This window comes from Paramormyrops kingsleyae, chromosome 25 (assembly GCF_048594095.1).
Source record: "Paramormyrops kingsleyae isolate MSU_618 chromosome 25, PKINGS_0.4, whole genome shotgun sequence".
Classification (NCBI taxonomy): Eukaryota; Metazoa; Chordata; class Actinopteri; order Osteoglossiformes; family Mormyridae; genus Paramormyrops; species Paramormyrops kingsleyae.
The window spans coordinates 22,844,593-22,865,240 of NC_132821.1; the positions used below are offsets into that span (position 1 = coordinate 22,844,593).

General features: G+C 49.8%; 1 protein-coding gene across 2 annotated transcripts; it reads right to left on the reverse strand.

Annotated features, from left to right (window-relative positions):
- Nucleotides 1–2,081: 2,081 nt before the first annotated feature.
- LOC111837275 (uncharacterized) lies at nucleotides 2,082–11,886 on the reverse strand. 2 transcript variants are annotated; one of them, XM_023799164.2, is made up of 6 exons: nucleotides 11,539–11,886; nucleotides 8,272–8,313; nucleotides 7,880–7,924; nucleotides 7,454–7,595; nucleotides 7,002–7,163; nucleotides 2,082–6,567 (listed from the first exon to the last, which is right to left on the reverse strand). In XM_023799164.2, the coding sequence occupies exons 1-6, from the start codon at nucleotides 11,653–11,655 to the stop codon at nucleotides 5,720–5,722; spliced, it is 1,356 nt and encodes a 451-aa protein (XP_023654932.2). In that variant the 5' UTR covers nucleotides 11,656–11,886; the 3' UTR covers nucleotides 2,082–5,719. The 2 variants fall into 2 exon arrangements, with proteins under 2 accessions (XP_023654932.2, XP_023654933.2); XM_023799165.2 differs by lacking the exon at nucleotides 8,272–8,313.
- Between the last annotated feature and the right edge of the window lie 8,762 nt (nucleotides 11,887–20,648).

Below are 20,648 nucleotides of genomic sequence, written 5' to 3' on the forward strand. Positions count from 1 at the left end.
TACTTAAAATCATAAATTCATAAATGCCTGTGCATTACAGTTTGAGTATGGTTGGTTGTTTATTCAATCATTTTCCATGAGTAAAAAGTATTTTTTTTGGCAAGGGCAGATTTCACTCAGATTTTGAAGGTGATCTTCTTTTGGGGTAAATAAAGTAAGGAAACCATAAGAAATAAACAGAATTAAACTGGAAATGTATTCAACAGGAGGAGAGGGTGAAGATTTTATCTAATAGACCTAATGGGAGACAAAAAATATCATCAGACGGACCTTAAATGAGAAAGCGTGGGACTGTAATCCGAAAAGTCTGCGAACGACATAGCAAATGAGAAGCTTTTTAATGCATTTCCACCCCGAAACTGCATGAGTGCGTAGGGAGATACGGAGTTTATATTTGACAGCAGACCTGCCCCCAGCTGTGCCGCAGCCCTGCAGAGTCCACACAGCCTTAGAGCCTGAAATTTAACTCCTTCAGCCTCCCCCCACTGTGCACTGTTTCTGACAGCAGTGATCGTACTTAACCAACAAACACACTTCGCCGACGCTGATACATGGACGGCTTATTGTAAAGTCAGCTCTCCTTTGCATCCCCTCGTAACCTATTTGCCTAAACAAGCGTATAGAAGTGCAGGAGGCGAGCCACGGTTAATGCACAAGTGCACACTAGATGCCCAGTTAACCGTGCGATAGAAACGTGTATCCACACAACCGGGCGTTGGAGGATACGGATGTCTGCAGAGATCAGTGGACTTGTAGCGTTGACGGAACGCCTGTCCTGAATACAAGTGTTCTGGGGGAATGCAGACCACAAACAGCGCATCGAAACATTTATTTTCACACAAGTTTACGGGCTGTTTATGAGTTGGAGAGCGCAGCGACTTAAAACAGTGAAAATGAAAGTGAGCTGCATGACATCTTCAATGTTCAGACCTCAAAAATGAACAAAGCTTAAGGATAATGAAGGATACACCATACACCAGGTTTTGGACAGGGAAACATATTTAACAGTACAGTAAATATAAAAAGTTATAATTGAATAGTAAGACCAACATATCCCTCTGCTTGACTGACAAGCATGTTGGGTCACTGACCCTATATCCAGTATGCATAAGATGGATGTCTCGCTGCAGTCCAGGCAGGATATCACTTTGAAACATTTTTGTTGTCCCCACATTAAAAACATGGCGTCTGCTTCACAACTCGACAAGCTCGGTAACTGTGAATAGTGTCGCACAGCCGCTGCAGTGTCACATGCATCATACATCAGAAGGTATGCGTGCAGCGTCAGAGAGCGTCGTCGTGGAATAGCCTGAATGCCTTTCAGGGCGCTGCATCTCAGCGCTCGGTGGCAGCGAGGGCGGCAAAGGCTCTGGAGGTGTTCCCAGACCTGCGCCGTTGGGGAGAAACAGTTCGGCTCAAATGTGATGGTTGTGTATCAAACATAATACTCCACAGGCGCTTATTTGACAGTTTTTAGCTTCTCAGAACACAAAGTATTTAAAAAAAATATAGATTATGAAGATGCTGTGAAAGGCAGGACACACGGAGCACGGCTGCAGCGCGGGATAACAGTCTGAGGACGCAGTCCGGGCCTCTGCACGGACCTCAGCGATGCGGGCTGGACCAACCCACTGTTACTCATGCCCAAGGTGAGGTGCCCCTCAGTTGCCCCCCAAGCAGCTGACAGACGATGTGTAGTTCTGCACTGACAAAATTCAGGTCAAGCATACAATGCTGAATGCTGGTATTTAACAGTAAGTAGACAGATTGGAAATTCACAGCATAAAATGTATAATGCAGCTCTCCATCACAACAGCTTTGTTCCTTCTGTTCGCCCTCCTAAGTCATGTGCGTTTTAAAGACTTGCGTTATCAATTAAGATGAATGATACAGATGTGATGATGTTACAGTTTTAATTACACAGTAATGGGGTTATTTAAAAAGTTACTGTATTATGGCACATTTATAAGCAAGCCATAATTATGACAGTAACTTTTTATGTTCAGATTAGGCTTAAACATAGAAATGATATCATTCAGCAGAACTTTGAAATGGTTGGAAGGATAAAACAAAGAAACAGATCATTTAAAGAAAAAACATTTAATCTGAATCACCTCTTTTCAGTGTGTCTGAAATAAGTATCATGACAAAACGAAAGGCCGGAAGCCTATTCAGCATTAAGACTAGGATTCAGGCCCCAATTTGACTTCGTATCTCCATTAGCAACATCTTGCAGACCATTGGTCACTGGGTTCCCCTTCTCTTTGAGTGACAGCTGGCTAACCAATGATGTGTCGGAGTTACATCACCCGGCTCGGCGGGTTGACCTCACCGCTCCACGCCTCAGTGAGCGGCAGTGGGCGGCCGATGAGTTGTCAGAGTGATGTCACCACCCCATCATCACGTGACACTTGCGGCCTTCACACAACTTTCCCCAACTGCAATACCCTGATCTACCACTAATAAATCCATGAACGGGCGGAAGAATAATAAAGCTTGGAATGGCATCCACAAGACAAAGTGATCTAGTCTAGCCTTGACGTTGTTAGTGCTGGACCTCGGAAACAGATGTTTAACAAAACAGCTGCAGGTCTACAGGTGCACTGTCAGAAAAAAAGGTACCCAATTTGTACCATTGCTTGTCACTGGGACTGTACCCTCAGGGGTCTGCTAATTGTACCCTTAGCAGTTGGCAAATGTACCTTTTAAGATACAGAAATGGACTCGGAGAAACCTAAGGTACAAACAACATTAATGTACCATCAATGCTACAAAAAACGTTCCCCAGAGTCCACTTCTGTACCTTAAAAGGTACAATTACCTACAGCTAAGGGTACAATTGGCAGAGCCTTGAGGTTACAGCCCAAGCAAAGGTACAAATTGGAGCTATTTTTTCTGATAGTGTAGGACTCTGACTGGAGACTCTGTATAATTTGGGTCTCACAAAAAACAAGCATCAAACACATTCACGTCACCTTCGCCTTCATGTCCAATTTGAAAAAGGCAACATGGTTACCTTATAGCTACATATAATCTACGCTTCAAGTCACAAGTGCTTTAAAATCCTCATTAAATATAAATTGCTTTACAGTGAGTGTAATTACATTCTCCACCAAGGACATTCTGGGAGGGGTCTGAATAAATGCTACGTAGAGCTCCCCCCCATGTCACCGTCACATCAGGGAAGTTCCATGGACGGCTGCATCATGGTCTGACTTACGGGACACATGCACTGGCCCAGGTGACACTGATGCAAGTTAATGATAAAGCACTAAATGCCGAGGCGGCGTCGGGACAGACACCATGGATCCTTCATGCATTTATTACGTTCATATTCCATATAATGTAATAAGGGTGCAATTGGTTGAATGCAGGTTTTTCTGTACTGCCTTGGAGTGTATTATTAACCACATTATCACGATAAGCTGGTATTTATTAATATAAAGCAGGTTATTATGGGCTATATCGTCTGACAGTCATGCTTTTAATCACTGGGATATTCCGTGAGTTCATTGACTGATTTATAATTTCCATCCATCATTCATCCATCCATCCATCCATCCCCACTGCATACGCAATGCAAGCTCATAGACAGCCCATGACATAATATCTGATTTATTTGTTGTATTTGATAAGGGGGGTAATTCCACAAAGCAGGATTTCATCATTAGCCAGATAAGACAAATGTAAGGATTGTCCAATAGGAATCTCACTTACCTGCCTTCCTATTGGACAGTTTTCACGTTTGGCTTAAATGATCCAGCTGACTGAGAAATCCTGCTTTGTGGAACATCCCCCCCCAGGTCCATACAGGTCTATTTTTTTCTTTCTTTTCTTTCTAACTTCAGCTATAGTTGTACATGTTCACGGAAAAAAATAAATTGAAGTTATGATTGTACTGACTTTATACTTACAAATTCCCCCTACATTCTCACTTCGAATCAGCCAGCAGCTGCTAATGGATGAGAAATTACAGTCCATCGACAGTCACTGGTTGAATTGCAAGACCGGATACACTGGGTGAGAATGGGGATGGTAGGCTACCTCCTCCCAAAGAACAGCAGGCCTACGGCAGCCGCGAATTTCAGTCTGGGCGGGCCGTACCCCCACCCTCAACGCCGTGCTGGATCATCAGGAAGGAGGAGTTACTCCATCTAGCCAAACGTGCCTTGATGGACCCAGTGAAGCTGCATGGGATCCACTCCAGGTTGAGCTGGGCCATAAATACACGAGACGTCACACAGATACGCAGGAAACCAGGTCCGGTCGCTACTGGCTGCTTTTTGCTCAACATTCATATCCTCAAACCATTACAAAAAAATAAACATTAAACAGAAATATGATGCCTCAAAACGTACACTTATTCTGAAACTCAAATGTTATCAGATTTAAATTCACCTCTACATCATCACGAGTACCCACGAGTACCCATGAGTACCCATGAGTACCATGCTTCCTCCCGCCCACCTAGCATGTGTTCTATAGTAGTTATAATCCCCCTCTGTGAGGCTTTTTTCTTGACGTTTTTTTCACCGGGGTGGCTAAAGGAACCGGTGCCAGGTCAGGGAGGTACACCATCAAAAGTGTGGAGGCACTGAGGCCTGAAATCTAGCTTCCCGGGTCCGAAGGAAGGACCGGGTCAGGCTGACATTGTGTTTGACACGATGGAGGCAAATTACATTCAACATCAGCAGTAAGGGTTAGCAGTAGCCTGTACAAGGATAGCCACAGGCTTCTGCAGCGTTAACAAGCAGAACAGCGCCCTCTACTGAGAGGGCTGTGATAATACATATTGCAGAGGGCATTGTTCGGATGCCATAATACATTTCACAGCAGTTCGTATACATATATATATTTAAATACTTGTTTTGTATATAGCTGGTTGGGAATCCCATCGCCAGAATTCAAGGAGGAGCTTTGCCACTGGTTAAACTGGAATCCAAGAGTTCTAGCAGATTGAAACCACTTTGGTGTCATTTAGCACGTCTGAAGGGACCAACCATATTGTCCAACGCCGTACGAGAAAGGATTACTGGCTTAGTGCCACCATTATCACATCACTGGTTTTAACTCCATCCTCATTAGTGTAATTATTGCATCTGAATGGACCAGTCTAAAGCAGCATGGTAGGTCGGCCATGACAGTGGTCGGTCCGGCCCGTGGGCCAGGAGCATTTAGGGGACACCAGGCCGGTTTAGAAGTCAAACCGGCTCCTTCCTTGTCCCTAGAACCAGAAATGAGTTTGGGATCGACCTACTGACACTCAGGTATAGAGGCAGAAGGAGAGGCTAAGTGAGCACACTGGGGTGGGGCGGACCCAGCAGGGGGCGCCGTGTGCACAGCCGTGCCTCCATCACTCCTTACGTCAGTCCATTAGCATCTGGCTGCGGATGTGCGGAGAGCTACTACCCCTGAAACACCATCCCTGCGGCGGCACCGACAGAGACCGATCAGCAGGGGACGACCCCTGCCTCTGCTTCTAGAAACTTCTAGACACTGGATGCTCTTGTAGTTCGCCTACTCCTTTTCATGTGCGTGGTACAGAGGGTCGGGTTGCACACAGCCAGGGTCCGTGACGCACCTCCCCCCCCGAGCGCCACCTGGTGGCAGGACTGGGGGTCAGATGCCACCTCCTCGCTTGCCTCCCGCTGCACATAGTCATTACTCCCACACGCTATTAGCTCCTGTCTAGTTCCATTGCTGGCACACATCAGGCCCCTCACACAGTTTCCATGCCGACAACAGAATCTCCTCCCCTGGGGAGGAGGGAGGTGGAGCCGCACAGACTGGGGCACTCGTCAGCAGGTGGCGCTGGTGCCAGAGCCCGGGCAGAGCAGTCCACGCTGTCGTGAAGTAAGCCGGGCTTCTCCTGGCCCTCAGCCTCCTCGCGCTCCCCCACCTCCTTGCCCCCGGCAAGCTGGCGCCCTTGCTCCTCCTCCTCCTCATCTTCGCTCTCCACCTGGCAGCGGCACACCTCGATGCCCGAGTCGCCCGTCAGACGCCGGTGCCGGAAGTGGCCTTCGTCCGCCTCCTCAGCCTCTTCCTCTTCCTCCTCCACATCTGCCTCAGAGGCACGCCCGTCCGGTTCAAAGAAATCCACATTCGGGGAGAAGAGGGCATGTCTGGGTGGGGACTGTGTAGGTTTGGGGGAGGGCTGCTCCTCAGGGGGCTCCTCTTCAAGGCCTCCGTCCTCCTCCTGCTCCACCAAAACACCGAGGGGGTCTGATAGGGTGGGCGGGGGCAGTGATGCGGAGGGGGAGCCCGTATCAGTGGCCAGAGGGCAGGGGTCGCCCATCTCGCTGGGCGTGGTGGCATTGCTGGTGTCCGTCTCATCAGTGACCTGGACGGAGAAGGAGGTGCTGCAGTGCGAGGAGGCAGAGCAGGACTCGCAGGAGCAGCTGGTGTAGTTGTCGGAGCTGTGAGAGGAGGCCATGCCGCTGGGGCCCGCGTGGGCATACTGTGCCGTTGCCCCCTGCAGGGCGAAGACCGTGTTGTATGCTGGAGGAGGGGTGTTGGGCCGGGCTGCCACCTCCTCATAGGACGGGAGCTTGAATGAGGCCAGGAAACCTAAAAAAACATAATTCATATATGGGTAACTGACACCAGTGCAATGTCGACCACAAAGTTCCAGTCCTTCAGCAAAACGTGGTCTGTGTAAAACTAGAAGAGCCATCTGAAAAAGCAGCACACAGGAACCACGACAACAGGAGTCATGGCGACAGGAGCCACAGCGATAGGAGCCACGGCGACAGGAACCACGACAACAGGAGTCATGGCGACAGGAGCCACGGCGACAGGAACCACGGCGACAGGAACCACGACAACAGGAGTCATGGCGACAGGAGCCACGGCGAGGAGAGTCATAACAGAACCTGCAGCACCTGCATCCCCGAGATGTGTGGGAATACAGCGCCACTGGACTTTATAAAAATGAATACTGGTAAGTGAGGTGAGAGATGAGAGCCTAGCAGAGGGCTGTGGGTCAGCCAGAGGCCACGTACTGAGGTCCAGCATGGATGCCGGGTAGTTGCAGGCACCGTGGTAGGCGATGAGGTTGATCTCCCTCTGCCGCTGCTGCTGCTGGATCCGCAGCTTGGCCCGCCGGTGCCGGTAGGCGCAGCAGCAGCTGAACAGGATCAGCATGGTCCAGAGGAGCCAGAACCCTGCGACGGGGCCCGGCGCACGCAGCATGGGTTCCAGTACACAGCAATGCTCTCCTATAGTAACTATCCAATTACTTCATTAGCAGATGGCAAGACTCGAACCAACAACCTTCTGGTGAAAGGTTTACATTGACACAAAATGTGGTTTTATTCTATATAAAAACTGAAGTTTCATATGACTGTTCCTTGTACAAGTGACATCTTTTTTATTGGTTTGCTGAAGGGTATTTGAAGGGTACTATCTTTACATAATATGCCGTGGAGAATACTGAGGGGGGAGCCATACTTACACCAGAGCTCATAGTAGTAGGTGCAGCAGCCAGTCTCCCCGCAGCAATGTCCCGTCTCGCACAGGTAGCCGCCGTGACTGTTGACGCCGGGGCAGTACCTGGGGCCGGAGAGGACGGACTGGCCCCCACGGTACTGCACCCCCTGCGTGGGGGAAGACCGCAGACCTGGATCACAGCCGCGTCTCTCCGTCAAGCCCAATTACAGCCATCTGTATTCCTATCCTACAGTCACCTAGCTTACCCACAATGCACTGCACATCCCTTAAATCCCTTAATATCACTCATACCCAGAAAGAGGCATCATAGTTGACATAGTAAACGCACAGAACACGACAGCACAACAGCAGCATGGGTACATTTCACTAATGATCTCACACATTTTGTACTGTATAACAAAAAAAAAATTTGTTTGTTTGTTTGTTTTACCTTACTGATTGTTTCCATGTCCAGATCCTGTGGAAGGGCTGTAATCTGCAATTGACAAGGGACACTTTGGGTCATACATGTCCGGAAATGGCGGGGAAACTCGCATGCGTTTCCAATCGAATCGCTTCCACCTCCCGACAGCGACAATCTGCAGGTCCCGTGACACGCCTGCGGGGCCAATTTAATCCACTGCAGAGAGTTTAAACTGAGCCCCACCTAAACAGAAATCAATGCCGACTTTCTGTCACATGCCACACCTCCTGGTGAACGGGTGCCAAGGGGGCACGCGATCCCCAGGGCCCCCCCAGCCCGGCCGTGTGCCATTCTCTGACGCAGCAGCCCTCGCCCTCGCACCCCGCCCCCTGGACAAAGGATGAGACGCCCCTCATTACTTTAGCTGTGGTCATTTCGGCCTCTCGAAGGGAGACAGTCATCTGGATGGAGACACAGCAAGCAGCTTTAATGCATTTGACATTTACTGAGGTGGGAAGAGCAGCATCATGTCGGGGGGGGGGGGGGGGAGAAAAAGAGAGAGAGTGAGAGCAGGGGGTGGGGTGGAATACAGTGACAACATGCCATTGCAGAGAACAAAAATCTCACTGTCTGCAGCTCACTGACAATAGTGGCTGGCCAGGCTGAAGCTGCCTTAATTTCACCCCCCCCCCCCAAAGGATATGACATGGGACAGCACATGTCCAAGGAGTATGTCCTCAGTGAGGTCTGCAGGGGGTGTCCAAACAGAACCAAGACACTCCACGGACAAGCCCCCCAGCCCCAAATCCCACAGCCATATAGTGTCTACTTGTACCAATTACAAAACAACCCCCCCAGCACACTATTTTGATACATTATTTATACGTCTCGCTAGCAACCTCCTTAGGGGACGCTTTCCATATTCCGAGATCTCTGCCCCGACCCTCGTCGGAACAGACATGCCCAGCAGGACGAGGCTGATAGTGAATACCAAGAGGTTAAACTGCGCCTTAAAATTACCTTGCTAGAATTTCTCACAATGAAAAACCACTGCCACTTACTAGTTAAACCCTGACATGCAGGCCCTCAGAAATGCTACATGCAGACCGCTGCGGCTCGCAGACCACAAGTCAAGGTGTTTGCATGGAGACGCAGGTCGTTTTTTTTGTGTGTTGTTTTAAATGAGACCCGGGCTCCGGCATACAAATGAGCTCCCCTGCAGTGCATGCAGTGCATGGCACGCAGGATACCAGCAAGCTTCTGGACAGCCCAGAAAAAACCTATATCTGTCTATAGTAGTTTGCCAGCAGGTAGTAGAGAGGAGAGATACTGGGAAGTCCTGCTGTTGGACGCTTGAGTGCGATACTTAATAATTAAAATAAATAAGCAAAATCAAAATGAAATGTAGAAGACAGATTGCTCAAAACTATTTTGAGACTCCAAAAGTATCTGTTTTCAAGAGTAAAGAGAATGGGCAATCCACAATATAGATCATATTGGCTTAAGAAGAATGGGCAATCCACAGTATAGATCATATTGCCTTAAGAACACTTTTACATCTGCCTTCTGGACAGCCGTCACCTTACACCAAGCCTTCACCTGATTGGATGAACAAGAAGCAGATGCCAGTGTCCTGCTCTGTGATTCGCTGTGGACAGTAAGTGGACACTAGGCGTGTTGGCATTTGGTGCCTTGTCCCACTGCACCTGCAGTGACTCCGGTCATATTCAGGTTTAAATGTTAGACGGCCAGGTTGTGGAGAGCCCATCTGAGAACATGTGATGACAAAACATCTCTCGAGACAATTCCCATTGGCCCCTGTGGAAGACATGCAAATTCTTTATGACTGATATTCCAGGGTTGCCAACTCTTACGCATCTGGAGTCACACTCACGGTTTCAGATACTCAGAAATCTTACAGCCAATGTATATTATTCTATTATAAACCTAAAATTAGCTACATCGGAACTGTTGGGGTAGTTTACAAGCCCTACAGACTATTTACAAGGTGATAATGAGTGTGCAGACTTGTCTCAAATTGAAAATCCCACTCCAGCCAGCTGACCGAAGTTGGCAGCCCTGTGTTCCCTGTAGATCTCTAGAGTCATGGGTGTTTACTCTTAAATTTCACAGTTCACGCTTCCGGCTTGGTCCTAAGAAGCTGGGAGTCATTTGTCTGTCGATCGTGATGAAAACCAGAGCAGCCAATCACATATGATTTCACGGGTGGACAGATAAAGAGATGGGGGGGAGGGGTGGTTGTGTGTGGGCCAGTAGGATAAGACTCATCAAGTTCCCATGATATGAAGGTTTGCAACCTAATCCCATTTGAATCCAGGGGCTGGTACACTAATGCTGCCGTTGGGCCCCTGAGAAAGGCCCTTAGCCCCATCTTGCCCCCCCCTCCCCCCTGCTTCATGTAGGCCTTGCCATCCGCACCATAGCTACTTATCCTGACTCAGTGCCTGAGCTGCATTGAGGTTGCTTGACCCGGCAGCTCTGGCAGTTCACCGTGCCGGTCAGGATATCACTTAGCGCTACGTGACAAAACGCGCTTCATTTCCCCTCATCCTGCCAACGGCGAACGAAAAGGCGGCTGGCCAGAGGCAGGAGCCACGTCCCACGTCAAACTCACAGCTCACTGCCGGCAGCTCGAAATCCACACCTGCCAGCTTCCCACCCGCACTCACACCCATTTCAGCTCCCCACGTATCGGAACTGACCGCATGCTGCCTTTAACCTGCTCTGGATACTGCCAGACCTGTTGCGTGGTGATTTAGACGCCGCATCTGACGGCGAGGCAGTTTGCGCGCTTAGCCATCTACACGGCTGGGTGCATAACTGGTGTAATTCAGAGTCAAGGTGACCAGCAGAGTTCTCCCGGGACTTGAGCCGCAAACCATCAGGGACCCAGTAATTCACCACCACGTTGCGCTGCTTTCCCCAAAACAACTGCAATTGTAACGTGCATTTGTCTTGCTCTGTCTCAGATTTATTCGGATGTTTATTTATTTGCATTGTTGTTTCTGCATGCGATGTGTGCAGCGTTGTCTGCCGCAAAACTGCGCCGAGTTCATGAAAAACGAACTGCTCCGACTATAATGTCTTTTATGTAAAGGAAAACGAGGGTTATACAACAGCGGCGCCGGAACCTAGGATAATAAATGTTATCCTTCCCAGGGTACCGCCGCACATGCAACACAGTATCCCAGCCGATGCTCGCTTCGGGGTTTGCTGCATTGGTGCAATTTCCCAGCTGCAACGAGTAGAGCGAAGAGCCCCAGAACTTTAATGCAATTTAACGCAACATCGCGCACAGGCCAGACTGGGCACGAAAAGTTGCTATGAAAGTGACCGTCCCACTGTGTGTAATGCAGAGAAAATAAACATGAATGGACCTGAAAGAGGCAGATATGGGGTGGTGATACGCACGGTCAGACGAAAAATATGTGCGGACTTGCAACATGCACCGAACAAATTTCACCTGATAACACAGTGCAACAACCCATCATGTATAGAGAATACACTTCATTAAGAACGCGTCGAATGAAAAACGCTGAAATCTGAAAACTAAAAACAATCTCAAGAAAGCCCAGTGTAATACGAACAACATGGCTGTTATTGTTTACCAAAAAACAAAAACATGCAGAAAGTATATCTGTGTATTAACAAACACCCAGGTTTACCTCTTCTGACTCTTCAAAGCAGGACACTATTTCCAGATCCATGACGAAGACCAGTACGCGTATGCTGGGATTAAACACGGATTTCTTGGGTGCCACTCCACCGCGCCCCCATGTCATCCTCTATCCAGATGCATGTCCAGCCCTATCCGCCATTCCCGGCCGGACAGGATGCCCCTCCCAGAATCCCGGATCGATGGAGGAAGCGCGGCCGGTCCGACAGCGGCGCACGTCACACCGACGGGGACGGAGCGCATCCCAGCCGGAGGCAGCTGGCCCGAAACGCGCAGCGGAGCGCAGGCGACTGGCGGCCGGTCGCCGGATTTCTTGTGCACAGGGATGGGAGCTGAATTAATGATGTCATTCACTGACCCCCCCCCATCAAAACCCAACTGGAAGCGAAGTGAAGACCCCGTTTAGGATTGGATGCGACTCCTCCTAGCAACAGCCGGAGAAGCAGCAGCAGCAATGAAACCGCTTTCACCACCATCCCCTTCAGAACCCCCCCCCCCCCCCTTTAAAAATTACCGGGCCCGTTTGCGTTTTCATTGTGGTTATATCGGAGTTCAATCGCCGAATTGATTCAACAATATAGGAAGGCTGAATTTTCATAAAAGCATCGTTATGTCAGTGTCACCAACGTTAGAAAAAAATGAGCATGCTGGGGTTTTCAGTTAATTACAATAACACAATGCGCCTCTCAAGGTCATACAGCAAACAGAGGTCAGGGACGTGAGCCGGCTCTTGCAGATGCAATGCTGACGTGCCGTTTATGATATTGACATTAGTGAAGCCAGACAGTATTACGGAGATTTCAGTCATGCTCTGCTTTCAGGCAGCGCGAGCCAGCAGCACCTGCCGTCTGATTATACATAGCTGAAGGATTTAGGCTCGGTTTCATGTTCTGCTCTCGCTTTCGGACACTCCCAAACTGAAATATAATTATATGTTAATTTGTAAGTGCCCTGAAACAGATGGGTGTGTTTTTCCGAAGCATAACCGTATTTTTCAGCCTACTCGTCTATACAAAAAATGGTCATAGATTAATACACATTTATTAGCAATGGATGAGTAATTGTGAATTGTAAATTATGTATTAAAAATAATGCATTAAAATGCAAAATGCCGCATCCTTAAATTATGGATACGGAAGCTGAAAATTGATTATTATAAGTAGGCCTACTAGAAATATCTTCCTTTTATTTCATTGCTGTGCTCTGTTACGTTGGCTGTCTTCGGGAACCATAAAAATTCTGTAACAAAGCTGTATTTTGAGCATTCTTAAGAATTGAAAATTTCTCTAGCAGTTTAAACCGAATAAAATTACATGCTTTCGGTGTTTATTTGTCAACGTTTCCCTCACAGATTATATCAATGATTAGCAAAATCTTTTAAAATATATTCTGTCGTTTTTGCTTCGTTATGCATTATGTTTGTCTTATTAAGGTGTTTTTTTTACTGGATCGTAGTTAAGAATAACAGCATACAAATCAAAAGCTTTTCAGAGCAAACTTTCAATTCCCCCAACTTCCACCCGACAGAACACGATGCTATGTTACAAATGTCCACAAGATGTCAGCAAAGTCTAGAAAAACGAGACCTGAAATTGCAAGGGAGGAAAAACAAACATGAATGAAACCATTTAAATTTTAAAACGAGGTTTACAGAACTGGTTTTAACGCCGTATTACACTGTACAAACTGCTTCCCGTCGAAGACAAAGGGTGATGGTCAGGGATTAAGTTTGTATGACTAGCCATAAATAGCAGCAATTCATATGCGTGCAGGAGGCAGCCTCAGTAACCGGGAGATTTATAACAAGGGGAAGTGCAGAGGTGTTTTTCTCACTCCCAGGTGTGCCTGAGGAGGTACCTTCCCCAGTCACGGTGATTCACTAAGCTGCTATCTCAGCTGGCGACAGAAAGGTGTCATTTCAGAATGGAATGGGGGGGGGGGGGCAGCTTTAGGGTGAAAAACAAGACCCACTATAACGTTGTGCTCCCAACACCTGTCTGTGGTTAAGGCTCCATGTGGCCACGAGGCTGCCCCCCGTGCATATTCGTAGGTGTCCTTGCCCCCCCCCCCTCCCCCCCAACTCTATGACTGCACTTTTTAAGCCACCTGGTTGTGAACTGAAACTGGGAATTTCACGACTGACTGATAGTCAACTCTTCGAAATGACCCAAACATCCATCCATAAGAGGAAACGCCACGTCTGGCAAATAGTGTAGCGGGGGGGGGGGGGGGGGGGGGGGGCACAGGAAGCACAGTACACTGTTTAAAAGAAAAAACAATTTCAGGCTACAAAGAAGAGGATCCATCAAAGGAATTTAAATTGTATTTAGCTGTAAAAAAACTAAATGGCTAAAGTGTACAACTATTAGGTATATTTGTCTCTAACACTGGATGAACTGGTCTGCTAGGCAACTAGAGTAAATAATAACAATGCCATAGTTGCGCATGACACTTGGGAGGGGACTGAATATGTATTTTTTTTCTGAGAGGCATGTATGTGGCAGGGATTAAAGACACTGGGCGTGCCAGGGTGAAACTGAGCCACCCATAGGTGCCATCAGGGCGGGTTTTCAGTCAACCTGTTCAACAGGAGTTAAAAACGGCCAAGGCTGAGGCTGGCTACCACGTGGCCGCGAAGGCATGGATCTACGTGACCTCGCCACACGTACTCGACCCCCCTCCCCCCACCACGCCCTCCCAGTACTGTGATTCAGCTGGGACTTATGACACACCTCTTGTTGAGCACGCTCACTCACGCCAGGACTTACAGCAATGCCACTGCAACATTGGCCCATCTTGACCTTCTACCATCTCGCGAGTGGAACGCAGTGCAACGCAGTGCGCGTCTCATCTGCGGGAAAACAAGCAAAAGCAAGCAGGGTAAAACATAGGAGCTTGTCTGTGCACAATTTACAATAGTAAAAGAAATCCATATGGAAAAGAAAGATAAAAGATAGAGAGTGCAACTGTCGTAATGTTAGGGACCCTTCCGCAGTGCTTTATCGAGGCAGCGCTGTCACTGCACGGAGTGAACTTTATCCTCTGGAGGAACTTGACGTAATGCGAGGAAGGCCCCTCCTCCACCCCGCTGACTTAGCGTTCAGCGCTAGGCATCACAAATCCACAAACCCGCCTGTCATCGCCCTAAAGAAGCTTTGACCCTTTCCAGAATAGCTGCTCAGATAAGATCAGGGCTCCCCGTGGGCCGAATTGCCAAAGCCCATAGCAGCAGGCTGCGGTGAGCATGCTTTCCGCTTCTGCTGGCACGTCTTAAAACTCCCTGTTTTGAAATGCGCCCATCAAGTGACAGAAATGCATTACAGCTTAGGCTGCAGGTTTGGGGAACTGGGGGAAAGTAATGTTTTGCTGCATGGGTGTGTCATTGTCTCCACCCCCCCCCTCCCCCCCCCCCCCCCACGTGCATGATGCTCGTTTAAGCCGACCTGGGTGAACATTTTAAGTCGCATTTCATAAATGTAGCTGTTGATCTAAAAAAAAAGAGTCAGCCGTTAGATAACTGACCATTTAAAAGTTTAAGGAAATCCTTGCAGGACACAGACTGAACGTCCCAACATATTTAAAATGCGGGAAGTAATGATGAAAATGAATCATCTTCTTTACGCCACGTTTAGAATGTTCACACACCCACTTGATAAAGTCACACATGCAACCCCCCCCCCCCCCACCCTGACCCTCAGCTATCAGCAGTAGGGAATGGGTTCACAGCAGCTCTGACGACTGACATCTGCCTTCGGCCAGGGACACTCCGCCGGAACACGTGATCGTCACAAGTGAGACGCCGCTGTAACATCTTCCAGAGACTGGAAATGTGCAAAACAGCCCCTGGTTCCGCATAAGCCGTGCAGCCAGGCACCAGCTTTCTGCACGTTTAACTCATTAGTGAGATGCTTCTAGTGACATTCGTTCATGTTGTTTTCTTGCTCGGCCGAACTGATCTCGACAGCTCGACGTTTTTTAGTGGAACGATGCCGGTGATGTAGCCCGAGGTCACAACAGCAGCAGCGCTCCTTAAAGAATCTGAGCCGACGATCTTATGGATGTGCTGACTTTTTGCACGACGTAGACATGCTCACCCTGATACCAAACATAAGAGATTAACGACAAAGTCTGGGAGTCATGGGTGACTGTGACACACTCCTCCCGGTGCAGTACACGTTGGGGTCAAAGGACTCACAATCTGTAGCCCTCCTCGCGGCCAGATCTGGGTGGGAGTGTTTACAGGGCATGATTTAGCGGAATCGCAGTTTTTTTTTACAATCACTGTCACAATGACCGTCACCGTGTTATGATGCGCCAACAATTTCTGGGTCAAACCCTGCATGTATTCCAGTCCTCAGTGTCAGGAAATTTAAGGAAATTCTTGCAGGACACAAAATGTACATACCACATATTTTAAAACGCAGGAAGTAATACGATGAAAATGAATCATCTTTCTTCGGGTGCATTCATGTTCACACACCCACTTGTTAAAGTCATGCATGCCCCCCCCCTACCCTGACCCTCAGCTATCAGTATTAGGAAATGGATTCACAATCTGTAGCCCTCCTTGTGGCAGATCTGGGTGGGGGTGTTCAGAGGGCATGATAATCATCTCCCAATGGCGTTCTGTTCCAATCGCCAAGCCCTGGTCGTACCTAAACCAGCCGTCTCCCGTCCCAGAACCCAAACCCACGTGGGTAGAGGCACAAGCAAACATACACACACAGTTAGGGAGAGCAGAAGTGAAACTCTGAAGGACTCTAAAAATGGACGCTCCCACTTTTATGAAGCTCTGCAGGATTTTGCTATGGGGGCATGTGCGCTTTTGTCCCTTAATCTTCCAAAGACACAGAGCAAGTAGGGAATGGGATTAGTGGGGGAACTGCTGTTGTACCTTAGAGGAGGGCCTGAACGTGCTCAGCTATGAAAGCTGGCCTTGTGTAAGGTGTGCAACTTACTTTAGCAGCTAGAAAAACAAACATAGTGCTAATAACAGCCTCAGTGCCCAGGCTGGGGGGGCGAGGCTGGGGGGGCGAGGCTGGGGGCCTGCCCTTATTTACTCAGCAGTGTGATGCGTACAGCAGTCTTGGGGAGGGGGGGCTGCGCTCCACAGACAGATACCGGCCAGGTGCCATCGGCCACACCCGAGCGCCGGGCTCACGGCAAGCTGACAGCCCACCAGATTCACGGTGCTGGAGGTCCGATCCGAATCTCTCTCCTATGCTTTTTTACGTTCTCGGACCTGGGGCTGCGTGAACCTTCCTGACCGGAGCTCAGGTTGCCGAATGCCCCCCTCCGCCCCCACAAACCGTCCCAGTCAGGACACCCCCCTCCTTCTTGGGTAATAAATTAAAATTTGTAAAAAAGCACATGTGCAGAGATGACAGTGGGACTGTAGCGGGGGCTGTGCCCCGGCAGCCTACAGCCCCCGTGGAATGCAACGTTTGAAAGAGATGCACAGCGTCGCATTTTAAAGGCTGTCTGCCGTGCGCAGGGGCCGAACAGAGTCCGCAGAGGAGCCGGCGGGGGGGGGGGGGAGGCTGGGCTGGGCTCCCGTCTGCTTTCCCCTTTTCTTCCTGACGTCTGAATATGTGCAGCTGTGAGTGTGGGACATGGAAACACATTCCCAGGCACGCAAACCCCCCCCCCCCCCAAAAAAAAAAACCCGCCACTTCGACGCTGGAGCCAGAGCCTGCCAGCGATCCAAGTTCAAAGTTATTCAACTGAATGTAGGTCAGCAGGCGGTGGCCACTGACCATTAGAAACAGCTGTGTGGGCTGACCTGTCATTGAGGTGGGGGGGGGGGGTGTTGAGGATGGGTAGCTGGGGGTGACCCAGCTGTAAGGGAACTTTCCCAGAGCTTCTGGACAGCATGTATGCTGAGATGGTAGAAACACCCCGTCCCAGATGTACATGACTAGCTGCCCATCGTGCTCCTGCATGCAGTGTGACGGCTTCTTTGTTCACTCGCTCTGTGTTTTTCCCCCCTTGTGACCCCTCCCCCCCCCCCTTGGCTGGGTTTGTTTTGCTGTCTGTTTCCCTGTCTCAGTTCCTTCTAAAAATACCCCACCCCCCCCCCCCCCCCCCCCCCCCCTCCCGGACGTCGACAGTTTTCCTCCTCATCCGCAGCGTTTGAAAATGAAAGCCTGCTCCCCATGCCGCCGAAGAATGACCAGCCGGGCGGCTCCAGAAGTCCATGCCCGTCGAAACAGTGAGGATGCAGGCCACCCTCCCCCAAAAAGCTCCCTCGAACCCGTGGCCCCTCCCCGGCCGTTTTAGCGGCGGCGGAGGCTGCGGATTTGCCGAGCCTCGGGTGTACGCGGCAGCCGCCCGCTCCTTCCTGGGGCCTGTTGACTTGCTGCTGCTGACTCTGTCGGCAAGGAAGCTCGTTTTGGGCCCAAGAAGCGGTGAAAGATAGAGGCCCAGTCATGCTGATGGCAGGACGAGCGGCTATAGCTAATGCTAATATGTCCGGAAGACCAAATGCATATGCCTGCGTGCGAGCAGACATACACAGTTGCCCCAGGAAATTTTAATAATTACAGGGAAGTTCCTCCTGGCCTGATGTTTGTGGAACACTGTTGATCATTCGGAGGCCAGTCTGACGAAAACATGAGAGAAACCGCAACTGCATGCAACGCGGGGGGTTGGAAGCTCGGCACAGACCCCGAAACTCAGGTTCTGTGCCCCACGACAGTGTTTGCCGTTCCGTAACGGATTCCCCTGATGGCGCAGGTGCGGCGGTCGCCACGGTGACGTCGGCCCAGGTGAGACAGTGGGGCCCTTTGTGCGAGGGCCCGAGGGAGACGTGAATTAGAGCAAAGGGGATGAGGGCGCTTTGTGCGGGATGCCGGTCGGATCGTACCACATGTCCTCAGCATGGGGGGGGGGGGGGTTGGGTCCACACAGAAAACGTGCCATGCTTGGGCTTGATTTTTCTGGACCTGGCCACACATCCAGCCTGCGTAGGATGTGTGTGTGTGTGTGTGTGGGGGGGGGGGGGGGGGGGGGGTTAGGGTTAGGGTTAGGACTTGGAGGAGGTCCAGAATTAAACAAACAATACATATCTCTTCTTAAACAAATGCATCTTCTCCAGTTCCACTCTCATTCTGATTTCGATTTCATTCTCAGTCTTGCACTCCATCGACGCGGCAATCTCTCTGAGTGAGATTCCACTCTGGGGCACGATGTCGGTGCAAAATAGTGAGCGCTCTCACGTACCACACCCACAGGTGGAGAGTGCTCCCAGCAAACTGACTGGGTAATCACACTTCCAGATCGCACAAGCGGCATAGCCCTGCAAGGGCGTTTAGGTCTCCCCAACTGTAAATACTACCAGTAGTATTTAAATACTACCATGTAGTATCATTTTTGTTTACTGCCCAGATCTACTCTAAAGCAATTTATTCAGACATATGTTTTGCTGGAGCAATTTCAAATTATTGGCACACAAACTGGGAAATAAAAGGTAAACAGCTGGAAAAACACAAAAGTACAACAGAAGGATCCCTGCCAGAATGGGTGCCTGCAAATCATGTGACTCGCTGTTCAGTGGTAGGATATCATGATAGATATTGCACCCGTGTATCACCCAGGGAACATCGTCCCACAAAGTGACTCACAGATGACCCAGTTTCACCACCGTTTGGGTCTGGGGCGTCTCCTGGTCACTATCACTCCTTGCCACTTGTTGAACCCAACAAATCCCCCTCCCCAGAGCAGACGGCAGGTGTCATGAGTTCCCACGTCGATGGCCATACTGCATGGCGTGAGATCACCGCGTGCGGGAGAGACCGGGCCTGACGACGGACCACACTGCATTCTCGGAATGACTCATGCCGTGGCCTGGCATGGCTTCCGGGCTTGGTGCAGGAAACGCAGTGAATGGTGCAGAATACCACGGTGAGAAAAAAAGATCAACAATCTGCTTGGAGAGTTCAAAAATATAACCATCAGCAGGGTCTGTTTGTAGTGGCAGTAGCATTTAGGCCAGACTGGAGCGCTTATTGTTGCCAAGAACCTCACACACAGGAACTCAGACGGCCTAACGTTTGTACGTGAACGTGTCTGTGCGCTCGCCCTGCGTGTGGACATGTTTGCCGGAGCACGCCGTCCACCCCCCAGCAGGAGAGCGTGAACGCAGCCCAACCTCCTCTTCACTCTTTTTTCACGCCCACACCAACACAAGTTTCATCGGCAGACCACGGATTTGAGCCCAGAATCAAAGGACTACCTCCTACGGCTCATAGGAGTCTAGGCCAAGATTCTCACATTGCTGCCGAGCCCAATTTACAAGTTTCATTTTCATCCCAGACCAGTAGATGCACAGGTCTGGTTTAACTCGCATGTGAAACACACAAGAGCAAAAGACAGATGTTGGCTGAAACCTCTTGTACGTCTCGTGGGCGAAGAGCCACTATGATGTAAAGACGGAACTGGAGGACGTGAACTTTGCCCCTGGTCCTGGGTGAGGAATCTGAGGCCCTCTTGAGCAAAGTACTCAGCCTGAAAGGCTCCTGCCAGTTATCAAGCTGTATAAATGGGTAAAAATGTAATCAAAACAATGAGACCAGTTCAGCAGTTCAGTAATGGCACTGAGGAATTCATGACGCAGATGCAGATAGTATGTGGATAAATGGCATAGTAGGGTATGCTTAAGAGAACCACATAGTCAAAGACTTCCCCAAATGGCCTCTCCCATTCACCAGCCCTGGTCTCATTCCAGCTCCATGGAGATGAATGGGTTCTCTTTACGAGGGGAGGGGGACGGTGTGGCAGGGAACGGAGTGTTGGAAACTCCAGCTAGGCGAGTTTGACAGCCAGAGCGGCACGTCAGGGAGGATCCCCCCGTGAGCATATACCGCCCGCTGACGGTACGGCATGTTGGACAGGTGCTTCATGATTGGACAGATCTGCTGAGGTCCTGAGTCGCTGTGTTGGGGGGCCGGAAACACCACCGCACAGCGGTTTTAAGGATCAGGACTTGGGAAACGTCAGTGTTTTTCCAAGGGAGCCGAGAGGAGTGCCTGTGGACTCGGTGATCCGTTCGCACATGTGCGGGACCGGTTCAGGATTAGGATGCTAAGCCCCATTGGAGGG

Bases quoted from the DNA above. Each gene is read 5' to 3' on its own strand.
- LOC111837275 (XM_023799164.2), bottom strand. From the start codon at position 11,655: ATGACATGGGGGCGCGGTGGAGTGGCACCCAAGAAATCCGTGTTTAAT. The intron at 7,925-8,271 runs GTAATGAGGGGC...TGTCAATTGCAG, and splicing joins CCGAAATGACCACAGCTAAA to ATTACAGCCCTTCCACAGGA. The intron at 7,596-7,879 runs GTAAAACAAACA...TCCCCCACGCAG, and splicing joins ACATGGAAACAATCAGTAAG to GGGGTGCAGTACCGTGGGGG.